Below are 22,500 nucleotides of genomic sequence, written 5' to 3'. Positions count from 1 at the left end.
GAAATATGGATCAATTATAACACTAACTAAACATTTTCTACTTTCTAGAAAGTACCTGGTGATATCAGGACATATAGCTGCTCACCAGTTATCAAATATAACTGTTTTACAGGGCTTCAGCATACATAGTAACATACATAGTAGATGACATCAGAAAAAGACCTGCACGGTCCATCCAGTCTGCCCAACAAGATAAACTCATATGTGCCACTTCTTGTGTATACCTTACTTTGATTTGTGCCTGTCTTTTTCAGGGCACAGACCGTATAAGTCTGCCCAGCACTATCCCCGCCTCCCAACCACCAGCCCCACCTCCCACCACCGGCTCTGGCACAAACCGTATAAGTCTGCCCAGCACTATCCCCGCCTCCCAACCACCAGCCCTGCCTCCCACCACCGGCTCTGCCACCCAGTCTCGGCTAAGCTCCTGAGGATCCATTCCTTCTGAACAGGATTCCTTTATGTTTATCCCACGCATGTTTGAATTCCGTTACCGTTTTCTTTTCCATCACCTCCCGTGGGAGGGCATTCCAAGCATCCACCACTCTGGCCATGAAAAAATACTTCCTGACATTTTTCTTGAGTCTGCCCCCCTTCAATCTCATTTCATGTCCTCTCGTTCTACCGCCTCCGCCTCTCCGGAAAAGGTTTGTTTGCGAATTAATACCTTTCAAATATTTGAACGTCTGTATCATATCACCCCTGCATAGAGCTCTCTCTTTTCTCCTAGGCTGAAACTGTAGCAAAAGCCAGTACAATCCAAATGAAATGAGCTCCTGGGCCAGAGCCCAGAACAACAATTTTTAAAAATAGCTGGTTATATCACTACAGGCATTTCCTTTCTGTGTGCTAACTAAAAAAAAGAAAGGTCAGTTCTTTGTAACAGCTTAAAACATAACATGCACCATCTGCTGACCAAACTAGAGAAATACACTTCAAGAAGTAATAAAGGCAGCTTTACAGACTTAAAACACACTGTTCTGTCACACATGTGAAAAACTAAGCAGACTGATTTAAAAGCGATGTGGGCTCTGATGTAGCCAGTGTAGTTCTCTTAGATGTTTGGAGACGCTCTTGAATTTTCTTAGTTGGAAAATCAGCCACACGCTGTGTTCCGGATAAGTTGGAGCTTCGATAGTAATTTGTTGTTTAGTCTGGTGTACAGGGAGTTGCAGTAGTCTAGATTAGACAGAACCAGCATCTGGACCAATACTGAAAAATGTGGGTGTTGAAAATAGAATCTTAGCAGCCGTATCTGGTGCATGCGGAGGAAGCATTTCTTCCACAGCTGGTTGACTCGTGTTTCTAATGTTAGTGAGGAGTCCAAGGTGATACCCAAGACCTTAGATTCCTTGGATACATTGAGGGTTACTCAGTTGGGCAGATCCAGATTGGAAGGAATACAGGCTGTAGAGTTGGAGAACCAGAGCAGGTTCATTTTATTTTGGTTTAGTTGCAGCTTATGCTCTATGGACCAGTTGTATATTTTGTTCATTGACTAACAGACTCTTCCAGACGTTTCACAGAGTGTAGATCTCATGGGAATAAGCATCAGTATGTCATTAGCATACGAGACTACATGTTCTTCGTCATCCAGAACTGTTTGAGGAAGGGTGTTCATGAATAAGTTGAACAGCAGGGGAGGCAGCGGGGAGCCCTGGGGCACACTGCATGTTGGTGCCTATCCCTTCGATAAGGTCTCTGCTTTCCAGACTGTGTATGAGCGATTTTGTAGGAAGTTGTTGAACCAGTTTAGTACAGGTCCTGTTAATCTGAGGTTGTTAAGCCTGGCCAGTAGTAGGTGGTGGTCCACGGAGTCAAAGGCAGCGGAGATGTCGAACTAGAGCACTACCCAGAACACAGTTTGATGAGAGAGACCATGGCAGGGAGGGGAGAGGGGGACCTGAACTCCTCTTATCATCCCCCAGCTCCAAAAACAGACCAAGTGGGAGAAAGAGGCCTACCCCGCTCTATTAGAGGTCTAGTTTTGCACTTGAACCCCAGGAGCATCATTGATCAATTTGGCGAAATCACCTACTATCTGCTGGAGACACAGAAAACTGAAGAGCAACAGGCTACACAATACTCATATAGGTTGAGGTTCACAAGTATTTGTTCTGTCTCTAGCCCAGATGCTCAAAAGTTGCCATTAAATACTGAATGCGTCTATATCGCAATCGACGCTAAAAGGAAAATTGCATGCAAATTGAGATGCATGGAAATTCTGCAAGCAGCTTGGTAGCAAAAATGCCTAGCACATGTGTAGGACAATCTCATGGTAAGCGTTGATGTTATATGCATGCCCAGGGAAAAAAGGTGACAACCACGTCCTAGGCATGCGTTATGTACATCCATTTTAATAGTGCTGTTACGTGCCGGACACACACAGACACATGTGGGGCATACACAGATAATTTCTAGGATGTTATCAAGGAAGCCAAACACTTTGTATAAATTACCACAGAACTGGTCTCTGCTAAAACCCGCTAAAGACAGTGTCAGATGAAAATGTTCCCTCTTATTCCAAGATCTAAGTTCCAACACCCAGATAACAAACAGAACTAACTCCACACCAAGGGTATTATGAAAATAGAGTGCTCTTTTATTTACAGTAGTACCAGATCAGCTCAGAAATGAAAAGTATCACGAAACAGCAGTGACTTCATCATGAGAGGAGCACCAAGTGAATGCAAATCCCCCTAAGGCTCTTAATGCGGCTTGTTTTTTATAAACCTATCATGCTACACAAAAGGTACGTGGCAAAACATACGCCCTTGGATGATGCAGACGACCAGGAGATAGCAGAATGTTCCTCAGTCAGGTTAGCAGAAGCAGGTTACACTTCAGATGGAATCCAACTGTAACTAACTCGATCTTAGTTTGCAGACTCTCTAATAGTGAAAAGAGACCAACTGCAGCTGGGTGATGACGTGTATACCTGTCCTTGCTGTCAATGCACAACAACATGTTTGGCTCACATGTTGTGGCTCCAAGGGCTACAATATTGTCCCATTGGTAACACATTGAAAAGCACTTTAACTACAACATCAGTGCTTCTGGTAAACTAGACGTGCCATCATGTCCAGAACAATAGGTTTGGAATCTCCCAAGGCTGCTTCAGAAAATCAAAACATTACATCACATTCAGAATGGAGCCATTCTGACCCATATCATCTTGTTGTACTCTGCTTCTTCAGCCTTATGTTGGTTCAGTTACCAAGGAAATTTCCAGCAGTCCTTGGAGATTTAATACTGCAAGGCCCCAATTTTATATATATATATATATATATATATATATAAAGGAGAGAAAAGAAGCCGCGGTGATTTTGTGGCTTGGTGATCCCATTATACTAAGGATAAATGTGCCTGATATCAATGGCAAGTAATTTCTTTTGAACTATTTATCTTAACCTTTGACTTGCTGGATTGATTTTTTTCATTTTTAAGGGTTTTTTACACATTAAATGTTTTCACGTCTAGTTTGTTTTTTGATTGTTTGATTGAGAAGGTTTTTTTTACACGTTTTTCAGGTCCTCTATGCCTTGAGACAGCTGATTGCGAAACTCTGGTCAAAGTCGGTGTGATGGACTGACTACTTGCACATTACCTGTTCTACTTGATAATTAAGTTAAGTAAAAACTTTTTCATGTTTAGGGATCCACTTCAAGTCAGTTCTGTGAAGTCAGCATTTTTATATTATAGTTTTGGAGTTACAAGGGGTTTTTTTGGAGCCCGTGAAGATTAAAACAGCCTGTTGATTTATTTCCACCCACGTTGTTTTTCAACGCTGTTTTAGGGTGGTTGGTTGGGCTTTCTGCTGAGGCTTTTTTCCCCTTTTCTTCAAAAGAAACATTGAACTCTGCAGCTAAGATATTCTACAATGCACTTAACAGAACCATAGTCATACATATATAAAAATACTTTGGTGCCAACATATGAGAGAAACGTTTGAGGTTATATAGTTATGATACTCTCTCAAATCCTTTTTGTGATATACAGGCATAATCCACACATCTAGATTGGTCTGGTGGACAATAAGAAAAGGCATTTCTTTTTTTTTTCTTTAATGTTTTCTTTTCAACGTAATTCTGTTTGTTCCAGACTTAAATTTTATTTTAATGTGCCCTTATCACAGTTACATGTCCTCTAGCTATTCTATGTGATTCTTACATATGTTTATCTGTAATCTGCTGAGGAGCCCTAGGATCAACAGAACATGATTCTAATAAATAATATTACAGCATCTCATAGCAGAGGTACAATAACATCCTACAATAAACAAAGATGATAGGGGGCGAGAGCTTTATCCCTGCTAGTTACCTATTCTTCACAGTCTCCAGGGTCATTGCAGAAACTGAGCACAGCTGAGGAACCAAATCTTGAAGGAACTTCGAGCTCTGCTGGAACTGGAGATCTCTAATACTTTTAACTATCAATGTTTTCAGGAAATCAAATACCTACAGATGAAGAACATAAAACAATGTGCTAGAATTGATTATAAATAAAAACATTTCTTTCAAGTATACCCTCCGTTATCCCAATAATTAATTTAAAAACTGCAACACAGACTACAATAGCAGGTAGCTCATTAAGCTAGTCCGCCACACTACTATGTAATTTTCGAAGAAGGGGTCTAGCATTTTCAACCTGTTTTTTCCAAAAATGAGTCTAGCTGCTGTAGTTTGTGCTGTTTGTAATTTCTTTAGTATTTGTTCTTTGCACCCTACATAGATTCTGTTGCAGTAATCCACATGGGCTAGAACCGTGGTTTGAATCATGTTGCAAAATACATCCCTTGGGAAGTATTGTTTTATTCGTTTAAAGTTTCCACATTGTGTAGAACATTTTCTTTGTGGTGGCTTTGGCCTGGTTTTTGAGTGATAGGTTATGGTCTATGGCAATTCCTAGGATTTTCAGATTGTCAGAGATAGGGAGGGATGCTCCCATGGCGTTGATGGCTGTGAAGCATGTGGTGTTGTGAGGAGATGTGAGTATGAGGCAGTGCGTTTTTTCCCTGTTCAGTTTTAGCTTGAAGGCTCATGCCCGGGATTCCATGGTGTTCATGCTGTTCGTGATTTTGGAAGTGATTTCTGATGGGTTGTTCTTGAAAGGAATGGAGATTGTGACGTCATTGACATAGATGAAGGGGTTAAAACCTTGTTTGGACAGTGTCCTGTCTAGTTGGATCATCATTAGGTTGAATAGTATTGGTGAAAGTGATGAGCCCTGTGGGACTCCGCATTCTGCTTTCCAGGGTGAAGAGATTACTGAGTTAGCCGTTATTTGGTAAGATCTGCTGGTCAAGAAACCCTTGAACCATGCAAGTATCTTCCTTCCGATTCCTAACTTAATTGAGGATTCTTTGTAGGATTAGGTGGGCCACCATGTCAAATGCACTCAACATGTCAAAACTCGAGCAGGAGGATGTTTTTGTCTATTGAAATTTCCTGTTTGAATTTGGTTAGAAGTGTGATAAATACTGTTTCAGTGCTGTGGTGGGGTCTGAATCCTGACTGAGATTCATGTAATATGGAGAATTTGTTGATATGTTCTGTTAGTTGTTTGGCCACAATACCTTCCAACATTTTAGTCGTTAGTGGTATGGATGCAACTGGCCTTTAGTTTGAGATATCGTTAATGTTTTTTCTTGGTGTCTTTTGAGATGAGTGTCAGCAGAATGTTTTCCTTATCAAGTGGGAATTGGCCCTTCCTGGAGCATAAAGTTTAGATGAGATGTGAGTTCTTCAGTGAAGTGTATAGTGGGTGCTCTCATAATGTAGCTGGGGCATGTGTCTAGTGAACAGTGAGCGAAAGAGAACTTCCTTATCGCTTGGGCTACTGTCTCAGTGGAAAGCTGGGTGAAAGTTGTCCAGGTTCTATCAGCAGGCGTTTCCTCTGGGGGTTGATCACGCTCATCTATGAAGGATTCAATTTGGTATCTTCCTGAGGTATACTGTTTCTTAGGTTGATGATCTTCTCTTCAAATATCTGGCTAGCTCATTTGATGGTGGGAGATCGTCATTCATTGTTGTCACAGTGTTAGTGTCAAGTAGACTCTTTACAACCTTGTATAATTTCCTCGTGTCCTTATAGTCATAACCTAATTGTTCCTAGTAAAATTTTCTTTGTCTTATTTTTTGTTTATACCTCTTTTGTGTTTCCTTCCATAAGGCTATTGTAGATTCATTTTTGTTTTTTCTCCAAGCTCATTCATGTCTTCTGCATTGTGTTTTCAATTCTTTCAGTTCCTCATTCTACCATGGGATTGTATTGCATTTTTGTGAGGTTTTGGTTCACCTGTGTGCTATTTCGTCTAGGATGGCAGTGCATCTTTTGTCCATTCTGTGAGGAAGTCTGTGGTCAGTTGGCAATGACCACTGATTTCGTACATGGAGCGCCATGTCGTGTTGATTTTCCCTCTTTTTATGTATGAGTTTCAGCTTTGCGTTTGGCAGGTTCCCGTTTCTTTCCAGTAAAGGGTTATGTTTAGTCTGAAGTGGTCAGAACAAGGGGTTTCAGTCCAGTTCTGGTCTATTGAGAATTTGTATGCTAGTAAGTCTAGTGTATGAACTTTTATGTGGGTTGAGTTCACTGGTGGCCTATTGAATTCCCATAGCTGATGAAATTTGTTGTATGCTCTTGTGCATTCTGCGTTTTGGTCTTCTAGATGTAGGTTAATTTCTACTATTAACATCACATTCGGGTTTGATACACCTGTGTTTGAGATAAAATCCATAAAGTTTATCTAGGCGGTACTCCAGTTTCCTGAGGGTCTGTAAAATATGATACAACATAGGTGGTTAAGCATTGATTTGTCCTTTATCCTAACTGAGGCAATTTCTAGTTGAGGTGTCATGGATTCAGCTATGGTTTCCATTGTGAAGAAGGATCTGTATAACACTGTGATGCCCCCTCCCTTTCTTTCCCTTTCTAGTCCAATGTAGAATTTTATTGTCTGGGGTACATAGGTCTGAAATTATGGGGTCTTCTTTGTTGTGGATCCATCTTTTGGTTAGGAAGACTAGTCCGAGGTCTTCCTTCATTATCCAGTACTTTATGGTTTCCATTTTGTTCACTGCCGATCTAGAGTTTATGTATCCTACTGGAATTGGTAGGTAATTTTCCTCTGTTGTCAGAATTTTGGGGATTTTCACTAGTTGTCGCTTGTTTGGTTTATTGGGTCGGTTTGTGCCTTTTTTTGTCATGTGCTGTGTTTGATATGTGGGTGAAACTCTTCTTTTGTTTGGTTGATTTTTTGCTTGATGAGAGATGGTATGTCTGGTTGGGTGGTTTAAGCTGTAAAGTGTGGGTATGATGTTGTGGTCATCTTGTGGTATGGCTCCTGTTGAAGTAGTTAGTGTTAAGAGTCCTAGGAGGAGTTTTATGGTGTGCATTTTTTTCTTCTTTTTGTATAGTATATTGTTTTTTTGTATAGTGGGCGGTATATCTGACCAAGCAGATGTACGGGTTAGTTTAGTTTGGTAGTCAAGAAAGTTAATTTCTAGCGTCTTTTGCCTGAACCTCAGCCCAACGGGGGTCCGAGAGGTAGTCCTGTGTTACGCACCTGGGGTCCAGGACATGGTTCCTGTGATGTTAATCATCAAATTCTGAATTGAAACTGTTCACTGGAAATTCTTGCTTGTAATTGCGGAAAAATTCACAGTTGTGCTGCAGTTCTGCATTCCTCCCTTTTTTGATGGCAGAGGTTAGCGTGGGCTTCTGCAGGTTAGTGCTTCTTCCACCTCCCAATCATTTCACAAAGGGAGAGACTCCTTCAGGGAAGCAAGTGAGTGGGCAGGAAACTTTGCACCGTGTGGGCCGGCGGGTCTTTCAATTTACCTCCTATGGGTGTGTTATTTGTTTTCCCTTCAGTACTCACGTTACCGGGCCGGGGGGAGGGGTACATACGGAGTTTGATGTTGCAGTACTGGGTGTTCCTGTGATTTGAAACGGGCTTGGTACCTATTCCAATTTTCCTCCACTTCTCACTCCGATTCGTAGAATTTGACAAGGCCGAGTGTCAATTTGCCACCGCCGGGACTGGGTCAGGCAAGGCACAGACCTCTTCTCTCTCTGATTGGGGAGCTTTGTACTTATTTTGTACCTAGGGAAATGGAGGGTTAAGTGACTGGCCAGGAATCACAATGAGCTGCAGTGGGAATTGAACCTTTTCCCCTGATTCTCAGGCCGCTGCACTAACCATTAGGCTGCTACTCCACCTTCAGTGCCCTTTGAAAATTAGCTATGGTAGTTTGCGACTATGTAGGTTACTCACAATTGGCTCTATAAAGTTTCCAGAAAACAGATCTATCAATACACATGCAGCTCAAGCTCAGCTCCCCATATAATGGGATCTGCTTTCTGGACATTTACTCAAGTGATAAACTTACCAGGACAGAGTTAACCATTTGGCAAGCCCTAAACAAATACATTATGCCCCCTATTATAATATGGAATGCAATTAAGACAAAACTTAAATGACCTCATAATTGGAATGAATTTTGATAGCAGCTTCAAAGGTTGGGAAGCAAGACCAATGCCAGCAGACCTCTACAGCCTAGGTCCCATAAACGGCAAACATAGATCAGGATCAGGGCTGGAGTGGGCTGGCAGGGACCAAAATTAAGTATACCAGTGTTAAATCAGTTTGCCAGATTCAACCCTGCCCACTTTTGTTGGGCAGACTGGATAGACTGTGCATGTCTTTATCTGCTGACATTTACTATGTCACCATGTAAACATAATTTAAAACTCAACCAAACGGAGCCCTGTATGGTTCTGACTGCATAGGAAAACTGGCAGAGGAAGAAGTAATGGGTAAGAAGCACTGCTCACCAACTCTTCCTGCCAACTGGAGGACAATCCACAGAGGGTAAAAGAATAGAAAAAGCTGTAAGAGCAGTGATGGCTCTGTCCCCCTCCCCCTCTTCTTTTTGCCAACTACTGACTTAACCAGGGAAAAGATCTGCCTTTGGAGCCATTGAAATAGCACATAGGAGATTGGGGGGGGCTCCTCTAAACATTTGGGTCCTATGAGTTTGCCTATGCCTTAATTCTGTCCTAAAACTTACAGCTGGGAAAAACCTATATCAAGAGTCTGCAGAAGCTGCTAAACAGTTATCGAGCAGTAACAAACAAACAAAAAAAGCAGAAACGGGCAGCTGTATAAACTGAAACCTTCCTACCATAAAGTGTTTTACTAAAAGGCTTATAAGTGAACCTCCTTAGGTTTAAAGAAGAGTATTTAGAGTGGAGGAGTGGCCTAGTTGATAAGGTGGTGGACTCTGGTCCTGGGGAACTGAGCAACTGAGTTAGATTCCCACTTCAGGCATAGGCAGCTCTCCTTGTGACTCTGGGCAAGTCACTTAACCCTCCATTGCCCCATGTAAGCCGCATTGAGCCTGCCATGAGTGGGAAAGCGCGGGGTACAAATGTAACAAAAATAAAATAGATACTATTGGAGATTCTACATGGAATGTTGCTATTCCACTAGCAACATTCCATGTAGAAGGCTGCGCAGGCTTCTGTTTCTGTGAGTCTGACGTCCTGCACGTATGTGCAGGACGTCAGACTCACAGAAGCAGAAGCCTGCGCGGCCACATTGGTGATCTGCAAGGGCCGACTTCTACATGGAACGTTGCTAGTGGAGGTGTAGCCTAGTGGTTAGGGTGGTGGACTCTGGTCCTGAGGAACTGAGTTCAATTCCCACTTCAGGCACAGTCAGCTCCTTGTGACTCTGGGCAAGTCACTTAACCCTCCATTGCCCCATGTAAGCCGCATTGAGCCTGCCATGAGTGGGAAAGCGCGGGGTACAAATGTAACAAAAATAAAATAGATACTATTGGAGATTCTACATGGAATGTTGCTACTATTGGAGATTCTACCTGGAATGTTGCTACTATTGGAGATTCTACCTGGAATGTTGCTACTATTGGAGATTCTACATGGAATGTTGCTATTCCACTAGCAACATTCCATGTAGAAGGCTGCGCAGGACAGAAGCAGAAGCCTGCGTGGCTAGTGGAATAGCAACATTCCATGTAGAATCTCAAATAGTAGCAACAGTGGAGGAGTGGCCTAGTGGTTAGGGTGGTGGACTTTGGTCCTGGGGAACTGAGGAACTGAGTTCGATTCCCACTTCAGGCTCCTTGTGACTCTGGGCAAGTCACTTAACCCTCCATTGCCCCGTGTAAGCCGCATTGAGCCTGCCATGAGTGGGAAAGCGCAGGGTACAAATGTAACAAAAAAAAAAATGTCTACTGCTTCTGTCTGGAGTCACATTGCAGCTGGTCTGATCCTACCCCCACTCAAAGAAATGCATCATGGAAATGTCACATTATAACTGCGACTAAAAAGTGTTAAGTACCTGATCCTCAAACCGGTGAATCCTTGCTACTGAGAGCAGAAGAGCAATACTGAAAGGACAAATTATTTTGATAGTGTCATTCTGCTGTCCCATCTACAAAAAAAATCTTTCATCAGTTAAAAGCCAAATCAAAAGCACCATAAATACCTTCATAGGTGAAAAAAAAAATGACATTACAGAAACTTTTCTCCTTAATTTGGTAGGCCAACTCCACTCACAGGATACAAGCACCTTAGGAGGCCCTTTAGCAGGTTAGAGTCTCGTCATGCAGGCAACAGTTTCTGGCATGCAAACAAACTTCCGACTTTAATTTGGGTTTTATCCTGCAAGTCGACTAGCATGATCACAAATCATTCCACAGCCATTAAGAGTACGAAAGGAATGCATTATATCTACTTTACCTTTAGGTATTTAAGTAATTCCCGGCCAAGATCTTGATCCAGTTTAATAGCAAAAATGATATGCAGAATGATGGTTCCTTCCACATGCCGGAGCTGATCTTGGGGCACAGCAGCTATTTCCAGTTCCACTGACCTGAATTTTTTTCATGGAAACCCACATATCATAAATCAAATAGAGACATTCTTTAAATAGATTGAGAGATTAGATGGATACTAAGCAATGCATTTCAAATGATAGCACTATGAGATATTCATAGACAACGAATGATACAGATGACATAAGTAAAACACAATGAAGGCAAGCATACAAAACAAATAAATGGGTGCCTAGTATAAGCATGCTTTTAGGCATCTATTTTAGGTAAACTTTATAAAACATGTCGACACCTACTTGTCTTTATAGAACGTTAGTATAAGTGGCAGAAATTACACCTACAGTGGTGGAAATAAGTATTTGATCCCTTGCTGATTTTGTAAGTTTGCCCACTGACAAAGACATGAGCAGCCCATAATTGAAGGGTAGGTTATTGGTAACAGTGAGAGATAGCACATCACAAATTAAATCCGGAAAATCACATTGTGGAAAGTATATGAATTTATTTGCATTCTGCAGAGTGAAATAAGTATTTGATCCCCCACCAACCAGTAAGAGATCTGGCCCCTACAGACCAGGGTAGATGCTCCAAATCAACTCGTTACCTGCATGACAGACAGCTGTCGGCAATGGTCACCTGTATGAAAGACACCTGTCTACAGACTCAGTGAATCAGTCAGACTCTAACCTCTACAAAATGGCCAAGAGCAAGGAGCTGTCTAAGGATGTCAGGGACAAGATCATACACCTGCACAAGGCTGGAATGGGCTACAAAACCATCAGTAAGACGCTGGGCGAGAAGGAGACAACTGTTGGTGCCATAGTAAGAAAATGGAAGAAGTACAAAATGACTGTCAATCGACAAAGATCTGGGGCTCCACGCAAAATCTCACCTCGTGGGGTATCCTTGATCATGAGGAAGGTTAGAAATCAGCCTACAACTACAAGGGGGGAACTTGTCAATGATCTCAAGGCAGCTGGGACCACTGTCACCACGAAAACCATTGGTAACACATTACGACATAACGGATTGCAATCCTGCAGTGCCCGCAAGGTCCCCCTGCTCCGGAAGGCACATGTGACGGCCCGTCTGAAGTTTGCCAGTGAACACCTGGATGATGCCGAGAGTGATTGGGAGAAGGTGCTGTGGTCAGATGAGACAAAAATTGAGCTCTTTGGCATGAACTCAACTCGCCGTGTTTGGAGGAAGAGAAATGCTGCCTATGACCCAAAGAACACCGTCCCCACTGTCAAGCATGGAGGTGGAAATGTTATGTTTTGGGGGTGTTTCTCTGCTAAGGGCACAGGACTACTTCACCGCATCAATGGGAGAATGGATGGGGCCATGTACCGTACAATTCTGAGTGACAACCTCCTTCCCTCCGCCAGGGCCTTAAAAATGGGTCGTGGCTGGGTCTTCCAGCACGACAATGACCCAAAACATACAGCCAAGGCAACAAAGGAGTGGCTCAGGAAGAAGCACATTAGGGTCATGGAGTGGCCTAGCCAGTCACCAGACCTTAATCCCATTGAAAACTTATGGAGGGAGCTGAAGCTGCGAGTTGCCAAGCGACAGCCCAGAACTCTTAATGATTTAGAGATGATCTGCAAAGAGGAGTGGACCAAAATTCCTCCTGACATGTGTGCAAACCTCATCATCAACTACAGAAGACGTCTGACCGCTGTGCTTGCCAACAAGGGTTTTGCCACCAAGTATTAGGTCTTGTTTGCCAGAGGGATTAAATACTTATTTCCCTCTGCAGAATGCAAATAAATTCATATACTTTCCACAATGTGAGTTTCCGGATTAATTTGTGATGTGCTATCTCTCACTGTTACCAATAACCTACCCTTCAATTATGGGCTGCTCATGTCTTTGTCAGTGGGCAAACTTACAAAATCAGCAAGGGATCAAATACTTATTTCCACCACTGTATATTGCAGACATTAACCTTAACAGCCGCCTCAGAGCAGATGTAAATGTGTCTGCGCCTATAATTCTTATAACATATTTTATAACCTCCACTTGAACATGTATGCTCCACCTAAGCTCTATTCCTGTACACACTTACCAGCAAAGTATGCACCATCACGCACTGGCACACACTTCTACACTATTTTAAAAGAGGCCATTTACGCTCATTATGTGGCCACATACACACAAAAATGACATTATAAAATTATCCCCAATTTAAGGAAGGTTGAATACTATAGACCATTGTCTTTTCAGCAAAATAAAAAAGTAAAACATAAAACATCAAGACATCCAGTCCTTACTCAGTATCCACCTCTTCTCCTTTTTGCTGCTGATCCATCTCATTGAAAAAGGCAATGATGCCTTCTAAAATATTATTTTTGCATCCCTGGAAAGAGACAAGAAAGCAGGGTAATGCTCCACCAATTCAGGTTTTTAGTTACACTTGAACTGAACTGTGTACTCTCAAGCTACACTGATATGCATAACCAATTGTAGCTGGGTGAATTGTGAATCCAAGATACTTCTTCTCACCCAGGAACATGAGACTATTTACAAAGGAGAACGGTCTTACCTGCAAACTTTCTTTCCTCCAGACTAATTCAGATGGGTGCATTAATGCTCTCCCCCACCAGCAGATGGCGTCTGAGAACCACTTATTTGTTGATCATCCCATATAGGATCCTGTGTAGATCACAACCAGCCAGCTCCTCGAGTGGTAACAAACTAATTCAGCAGTCTAATCTCTACTTCTCCAATCTGAAGCAGTTCACCAATCTTTGCAAGACACACAGTCCCATGGGTGAGTTCTGGACCATTCTAGAGGGACTCAAGGAAATAAAATTAACAGATAATCTCCTTCACCCTCCAGACCAGTCTAGCCAAGACACACCGGAAGTACCAAAGCATTATCTACTGAGGGAAATTTACCTAGGCCAGTCTGTCTCAAATATGCTTGCCTCAAATATTGCAACCTACTGAGCCGCACATCAAGTCTGTGGTGATGAACAAAAAGAATGCAGACATGACCAGGTGGCCATGCTACAAATACCCTGCTACCCAAGAGAAAGCCTGTGCCCTAGCTAAACAATGTACAATGAGGCTATGGCCTCCTTAATCCAGCAGGCCACTGTTTTTGTTGCTGCTTTCCGTTTCTTGGATCCTTTGAATAATACAAACAGGTGATCCATCATGCCAAAATCCCTTGGTTCTCTTCAAGTAACATCGCAAGGCCTGCAACATCCAGTCAATACAGCCACCATGCTTCCTCATGATCTTTAGCCTCCCAAAACACCAGAAGACAGATTGACAGGTTAATGTGAAAAGGAGACTCACTTTAGGCGAAAATGAGGGAACTGGAAGAAATCACCTCTTTCCTCTGACATCACCAAGAAGGGCTCTTGACAAGACAGTCAGGTCCTATAACTCAGAGATCCTTCTGTCCAAACAGATCACCTTAAAGGATGCTTCCTGAAGAGGTTCAAAGAGCACCTTTACCAAGGCCAAAAAAAACAATGTTTACATCCCATGGAGCTCCACTACATGACAGGGAGGGTGAACCTCAGATGCTTCATGCCCTTCAAAAATTTACGAATGTCCAGATGAGCCACAAAGGGAAGACCCTATATCAAGACACTCTAACATGTAGTGACCACCGTCTGAGAGCTCAAGGCCAAACCTTTTATCAGACCATCTTGGAGAAATTCTAAAATACCAGATACTGAAGACTCAAATAGACTAAATATGATAGTCCTGTCACCAGGCCTCAAAAACCTTCCACTCTTTTCTGAGAATGCCATAGAGTTAATATTATTTATTTTACTGAAGTATTCTCTCTTCCAGACCCTCACCTTCTCAACAGTCGAACCATAAGACAGAACAGACATCCTTTCATCCTTGAAAGGGGCACAGGATCGCCTATCTATGGCCTCATAAGATCCTTGCACAAAAGCCTCCTTGGTCAATCCAGCATCATGACAATAAGCCTGGGTAGCTCTCAACCCAATAAAAGTCATGGCGAGAAACACATACAACAGACCGTCTCAATGCCAAGGCTGCACTATCCCTGCTAACCAACATTCCTTTCTGTGACTGAAGAACTTGGGTACCTTGCCATTTTCGCCGTTTGCCATCAAATGCAAGACAGGGACTCTAATTATTTTTTTTTTTGGGGGGGGGGAGTATCTTTATTGATGCCTGGGCAGAAGCAACATTTTACAGTTACCAAACACATTATAAAGTATTTAAAGAGTAATTTAAACATTCTTCAATAATAACAACTCATAACTTAACGAAGTACTAAGTTACATTGTATGAACAAACAACCGTGCTTCCCTCCAGCTTTTTCAGATCAAACCCTTCCAATCCCCCATCCCTTCCCAGGTCTCCACTACCTAATCACTTTCAGGCGGTCTCCCTACTAATGATCCGGGGGGGGGGGGAGATCCCCTGCCTCCACCTTAGAGCCCACTGAAGAGTAAGTCTTCCGTATTTCTCGGTACATCTTTAGCCTCCGTGAAATGGCAGAAGAGTGGTGAAGGGACACCCAGTCCACCATTTCCTTCATCAAATTATGCCATTTAACTATTGATGGAGGTGCCGGATCCACCCAGGATTATACGATGCATTTTTTTGACTAATAGTGTGGCTAGCAAAACAAATTGACATCGAACATCAGTTAAACCCTCTCCCCTGAGCTGTCGTACATCACACAGTAGTAGTAGCTTTTGATATGACCATTCAAAAGGCCCCCCCAGGGACTGTTCAATGACCGCTAGAGAGTAGCTCCACAACTGCAAAAGTGCTGAACATTCCAAAAATGAATGGAGTAGGGTGCCCGCCATAACATGACATACTATACATTGGTCATCCTCCCAAAGCCCCATCTCCCTCCCACGCTGCCGAGTGATATGTACTCTGTAAAGTATTCGATATTGAATATCCTGGAGGGCCGCATTAGTTGTAATCTTAGGAATAATCTCAAAGGCCTCTCCCATTTGCTCCCTTGAAACCACCTCCCCTAAGTCAGTGCTCCACACTGAGGCCAGTCCGTCCAAGTGAGTAGCCCCCACTATTGTCTACTATAGTTTGATACCACTGAGAGAGTCTATTGGAGGAGGCCAGCATGGCAAGAAATATTTTATCTAAGGCCGTAAAACTCACCAGGGAGCCCACATAGAGGCTCATTTTCAAAGCACTTAGCCTCCCAAAGTTCCATAGAAACCTATGGAACTTAGCCTCCCAAACTGCTTTGAAAATATGCCTCAGAGCGCACCAACTTTTGATAATGGTCCCTCACCTGTAAGAATTGAAAAAAACTGCTTATTGGAAAGATTCCAGGCTCACTTGACGGTCTCAAAAGTGGGGTAAGGATGGTCACCTAAGTCCATCAAATGTCCTATGTAACGGCAACCCCCTTGCACCCATGAGCGAAAAGCTCCTTGTCCCATCCCAGCAGGGAACTCAGGATTATTCAATAAAGAAAAAAACGTGTATCCCCTCCCCATTTTTCCTATCATACTTCTCCACGCCATCCCAAGTGCTAATACAAATGGATTCCTACCTAAAAATTTCCTACGAGTCTTCTTCTGACCATAAAGAATAGAAAACACGTCAAAAGGGGCGCATCATCCTTGCCAAAAGCCAGGGAGAGCATTCTTAGCAGACAGGGAATGGCACTCATGTACCCAACGCAGTAATGATGCCACATTATAAAGCCCGAGATCTGGAAGATGCAGGCCCCCCTGGCTTCTGGAACGGGATAACTTAGAAAAAGCAATACGGGGAAGCTTTGCATGCCAAATAAATGAGCTGACTATGCTGTGATATAGCCCCTCCTCTCTCTGTGCCACCCATAACGGTAACATCTGAAGCGGGTATAACATTTTGGGGAGAAACACCATTTTAACCAAGGCTATGTGGCCTCTAAAATTCACCGTGAAATCCTTCCATTGAATGCACAGGCGACGGACCATCTCCAATTTCTCTATAATATTTTTCCTGTACATCCACTCGCAATCAGCACTTAAGTATACCCTAGTACTCAACAGGGCGCGTGATATCAACACATAATCCAAGCAAGCATGGACCTTGTGCGGGTGAGAAAAAAAAAGTGAAATGCCGCTCCTCCTCGTGAAGTAGGCGCCACACATCCAGCACTGCCAGCTCCTCCATCATGTAATTAACTCCCTTGTGCAAATGATCCCTTAAAAGATTGTCTGAGTGGCTTGCAATCAATGAATGGGTTGCTAGTTATATTGAAATCCCTCCTACTATAAGAGGATATTCATCTTGCGTCGCAAGCTTAGCTCAGACTTGGGTGAAAATGTTATGGGAGTAAATATTGGGGGCATAAGGCCTGCAAAAAGCTAACTTCACCCCCTGCAGCATGCCTGTGACAATAACCCACTGTCCCTCAGGGTCCTGATTGATTTCATGAAGTGTAAAAGCCAGTGATTTCCTAATCAAAATGGCTACCCCTCTCTGGTGGTCGCTAAAAGAAGCATAGAAAATCTCCCCATCCCAATCCCTCCGCAGTTTAACGTGTTATGTACCATTCAAGTGTGTTTCCTGTAACAGTGCTACATCTGCATGCATTCTTTTTAAGTACTGTAGAAGTCTATCCCTTTTCACAGGGAAATGGATGCCGTCAACATTCAGGGTGAGTACCCGGATTTTTGCTAAAGACACATTGGGGCCTGTACAATAACCCTTAAAGTATTCAAAATCCAAAGTGTCAGACGGGCCCCCCAGCTAGGCCCCTCCAATGTCCACCTCTCCCCTCAGTGCCTTTCAAACCACCTAGAAATACGCCATCCGTCTTTGTTTGGAGACCCAAGACTATAGATCTAATGCTACTACTACTACTTATTTCTATAGAGCTACTAGACATAAGCAGCACTGTACAATAAGCATATGTAAGAGACTGTCCCTGTTCAACAGAGCTTACAACCTAATCAAGAAAGACAAGCAGGACAAATAAGGGATAAGGGAATTACTTAAGGTGTGGATGATAAAACAGACATGGGTACTAAAACAAGTGAATAGGAGTTAGGAGTTAAAGGCAGCCTCAAAAACATGGGCTTTTAGTCTAGATTTGAAGATAGCCAGAGATGGAGCTCAACATACTGGCTCAGGAAGTCTATTCCAGGCATATGGTGCAGCAAGATAAAAGGAACGAAATCTGGAGTTGGCAGAGGAGGAGACGGGTACAGATAAGAGAGATTTATCCAAGAACGGAGTTCCTGGGGAGGAGTCTAGGTAGAGATAAGAGTGGAAAGGTACTGAGAAGCTGCAGAGTGAAAGCACTTGAGAGTCAGTAAGAGGAGTTTGAACTGTATGTGGAAACGGAAACGAATAGGGAGCCAATGAAGTGACTTGAAGAGAGGGCAAATATGAGCGTAGTGACACTGGCGGTATATAAGTCGTGCAGCAGAATTTTGAGTAGATTGAAGGGGACAAAGATGGCTTAGTGAGAGACCTGTGAGAAGCAGTAGTCTAAGCATGAGGTGATGAGAGTAATGAACCACCACACAAAGTATGACAAGCTCCTCAGCAGGTGGAAGGAGGCTGGGTCTCAGGGCCTTGACATGCTTATTCAGCAGTTGACAAAGAGTCTTTTGGCCCCTCAAAGGCATAGTGCTCTAATGAATAGAAGATCATTCCACAGAAGTGATTCTAGTAGCATAGGATGGGCCAAGAAGATAGTGCTATGCAGTTCTAGTGAGCTCATAGTGGAGGAACTCTATCTTCCATTGCACTGGGATCTGTTGAGCCAGAGTCCAGTTCAGATGGAAAAGCCCTCTGTCAAGATTTCTGATTGCACTGGGATTGCCTTTGGCTCCATTGCTGCCACCTGTACTCTCCAGCCCCCCAAGTAAGAGGGTGGAGAGACCTGGTTCCAATCAGGTTTAGTACCTTGCTATATGGCAAGGCTCCAGCCAATCCTAGCCCTTTTGTTTTGTGGGAGATATTTTTTTTTTTTTAGCTGAAGCAGCTTTCAGTGCTGACCACCTTCCAAGAAGAAAGGCTCCCAAACCACACTCTGCTAAGATCTCCTCAGACCAGAATCAGACTGCACAGGTGCACCTCACATACCACCTGCTGGTGACTAAGAAACACTGGCTGGTTGTAAACTGAACAAGATTATTATAGGTGATGCCTTCATACCAGTGGTTCTCGTTCTCTATCTGCTTCTCGGGCTTCCAGCATAATCAGAATCAGTCTCCAATTGCAACATGTGTATTTTCTTTTTTTTTTTTTTTCTTTTTTACCCAACTTACAAAAAGGTACAGTGTGAATAAAAACACTAATTATACTTCTCTTAACTTACTCACTCAAGTCACTTTAGTGTCAGTCCTCATGTAGGGGTTATGCACCCAGACTTTCTGGAATCCTGGACCCTAAATCCAACCACTAGGTGTCACCACAGTACAATAACCAAGATTCCCATCCCAGGGACTATGAACATGACTTCAGCAACATCCACAGCCTCATCAGACCTCGGACTCAAACTCCGGTCCTTCACCTGCTACTAAGCTACCAGGCCAATAAACTTTTGCAGGTCCAACAGGGTAAGCATCAGCAGTGACAGTGGTGAAATTAGAAATCTCTCAGCCTGTCCCTCATCGACCTAAAGCTATCTTTTAACATTGAGAACACGTTTTAGTTTCAGAGCAAAATAACCTGATTACATATAGATTTTTTGTTTTTCTTTTTGTTTACCTTAGCAGAAAGTATCAACAGCTGGTACACCAGGGGAGGCATTTCTTGCAGATCTAGCTTTGAGAACATTCTTACAACTTTTTCTACAACAAACTGCAGTTCTTCTGTGCTTAGTGGAACATCTCTGTAGGACCAAATACACAGAACACTTCAATCAATCAGTCTTATTTGGGCCGAGTCTGGCTTGGCTTAACATTTTTATTTTTTTACAGCAATGGCTCCACAATGTTGACAGCCTCTGTTTAGGCCTATTACAAAAACAAAGGGAAGTATTTATGAACAAAAGAAAGAAAGAAAAGTACTTACCTAAACATTGACGTGAGGTGAATCACACAATGTGGATCCCACCTAGGGAATGAAAATCACAGCAGAACGACTGAGCATAACTGACTTCTTTTTATTTGACTCTGATACACACTAATTAATTACACAATCAACTCAACCAGGATCCAATAACAACATATTAAACACCTCAGGTACATATTCTATATAATAACTATACCTAAATATGACCAGAGGCACCCTCTAAAATTTGAACTTATTTTAAAAACAAGAGTGTACCAATACTGCACATCTAACCTGTAATATCTATTTTTGTTGGCCAATAGCATTTATTTTTCTTTTTGACAGTGGCCAAGACTTCTGCAGCATGTCTGTTCAGGGGAAACAACTTTAATGACGACAAAGTTCAAAGCAACTTTCATATGGTCAGTGTGATTACTACTATTTAATATTAACTGAAACTGATTCAATTCCTCATTTACAGCTAGTTCATATTTGTGGTAATGAAGCAGTGGCAGATCTGAAGACCTAATTCCCCATCATGTTGGGAAGATCTAAAGATCTGTGTCAGCATTTAACCCAAACCGAATTGCTGAATAGGAACATCCACCATTGTTCTCTCTGCAACAACTTGTGTAAATTTGTACCCCTGTCCTTGCCATTGAGTAGGCTTATTTGATCATTCACACAATCAAACATATAAACGGCGAGTGACCATACTCACTCGCAAATGCGCAGTAGAGACTTCCCTCTCTGCCCCCCCCAATACGTGATGATGGGGGCGGGACAGAGAGGGAAGTCTCTACTGGCATGCTGCAGACGTTGGAACCGCTCCCCCTCCCCCCTCCCCCGGAGTCGCCGCCGCCCCTCCATCTGGCCCGAGCACTGTGAACTTACATCACCAAGCAGCAGCAGGCACATCAGCAAAGCTGCCGTCGGGCTTCCTTCTCTGCCTTTGTCCCGCCCTCGCCGACGTTATGTCACACGAGGGCGAGACACAGGCAGAGAAGGAAGCCCGCCCCAACAGCAGCTTTGCTGATGTGCCTGCTGCTGCGTGCTGATGTAAGTTTACAGTGCTGCTCGGGCCGGGTGGAGGGGCGACGGCGGCGACTCCGGGGGGGGGCTCGGAAACCCCCCCATTCCAAAAGTAGCCCGTTTTCACGGGCTCAACGGCTAGTTTTTTATAAACAAAAAAAAAAAAAAGAGTTTCAGTATATAATTAACTAAATGGAAAAATAAACAGTCTCACAAGACTCTCAACAGGCTAAAATCCTTAAAAATGCAGTGGTTCTATACTTAGAGTCAAATTCTTTAAGATTCTATTCCCATCAAGTAAATATGAGAAAAGACCTTGAGTGCTGAGTGCAGGAAGCAGCAAGTTTGTGTCACTCAGAAGCCTCCCAAGTTCCATCAAAATATCATTGGTTCTCCCCAATGTGCTAATTTTGAAAGATTTTGCTGCCCAGTTGGTGTGGGCTGCATGGAAAAATCTGTGACAAAATTGGCAGAAGGTATGGCTGCAAAAGCGGGAAAGTAAAACGACCAGCCACAAGTAGCTGAATCAAAGATGGCAGACAGGTCACAAGAGCATGGAAATGTAAGGAGAGAGTGTTGGCTTTGCAGTTAACATTAATGGTGGACCCATTAAATAAACGACAGGGTTTCTGAGGAAATTTTGACCATGTTCCAATCAATGGTAGACTTTACTCACGGGGTCTTGGATACCAAAAAGCAGGGATACGATGGGGATTCAGATCAAAACACTACAAGTTATCCTGGGGAAGTGTGAGAAGTCCCGCAGAAATAGTTTGCGATTCATGGGCCTTCCGGTGTCAGTTCTAGATAGTGATTAAGTTCCATTTTTGGAGAAATGGCTATCAAAGGAACTTCTGCCAGGAGTGCAGCTGGGCCCTTTGAGAAAGGTTTGAGAAGGTGCAAATCCTTGGTTGAATGGACAATCTGCGGGAGAGGCCTAGAATTGTCATAGCAAAGATTCTTAACTTCGGCTTGCTGCAATCATATCGGGCAAAACAGGTCCTGCATTATCAAAGTACAAAAATTCTTATTTTTCAAGACTACTCCATCAAGCTTGTGGCACAATGGAAAGAGTTTGGCTCAAAATGTTCTAGAATGCAACAAAAACTATTTTCTTGCCAGCCAATATCCAGCATCTCTGCAGATGCAACACGGTGGGCAGCAATGTAGTTTTGAGACACCAGCGGCCACAGCTTCATATGGATGAAGACCTTAGAGCAGTGGTTCCCAAACCTGGTCCTGGAGGCACCCCAGCCAGTCAGGTTTTCAGGGTACCCAAATGAATATTCATGAGAACGTGCATGCAAATCTATCTCCACTGCATGAAAATCTCTCTCATGAATATTCATTGTGGATATACTGAAAACCTGACTGGTTGAGGTGCCTTCAGGACCAGGACTGGGAACCACTGCCTTAGAGGATGCATGCATAAGTACATAAATACATAAGTATTGCCATACTGGGAAAGACCAAAGGTCCATCAAGCCCAGCATCCTGTTTCCAACAGTGGCCAATCCAGATCGCAAATACTTGGCAAGATCCCAAATAAGTAGAAAACATTTTATACTGCTTATCCCAGAAATAGTGGATTTTCCCCAAGTCCATTTAATAACGGTCTATGGAC

General features: G+C 43.0%; 1 protein-coding gene across 2 annotated transcripts in view; it reads right to left on the bottom strand.

The window, feature by feature from the left end:
- Window positions 1-22,500, bottom strand: part of FANCI (FA complementation group I) — a 188,926-nt gene that overhangs the window by 114,871 nt on the left and 51,555 nt on the right. For both annotated transcript variants that reach the window (XM_030189691.1, XM_030189690.1), the window contains 6 exons: window positions 19,866-19,907; window positions 19,560-19,683; window positions 13,139-13,224; window positions 10,768-10,900; window positions 10,367-10,459; window positions 4,321-4,457 (listed from right to left, as the gene is read on the bottom strand). In XM_030189691.1, the coding sequence (XP_030045551.1) occupies window positions 4,321-4,457; window positions 10,367-10,459; window positions 10,768-10,900; window positions 13,139-13,224; window positions 19,560-19,683; window positions 19,866-19,907 (615 nt within the window). The remainder of the gene's footprint in view (window positions 1-4,320; window positions 4,458-10,366; window positions 10,460-10,767; window positions 10,901-13,138; window positions 13,225-19,559; window positions 19,684-19,865; window positions 19,908-22,500) is intronic.

Source organism: Microcaecilia unicolor, chromosome 1 (assembly GCF_901765095.1).
Source record: "Microcaecilia unicolor chromosome 1, aMicUni1.1, whole genome shotgun sequence".
NCBI lineage: Eukaryota > Metazoa > Chordata > Amphibia > Gymnophiona > Siphonopidae > Microcaecilia > Microcaecilia unicolor.
This window is presented reverse-complemented; position numbering and strand designations above follow the sequence as displayed.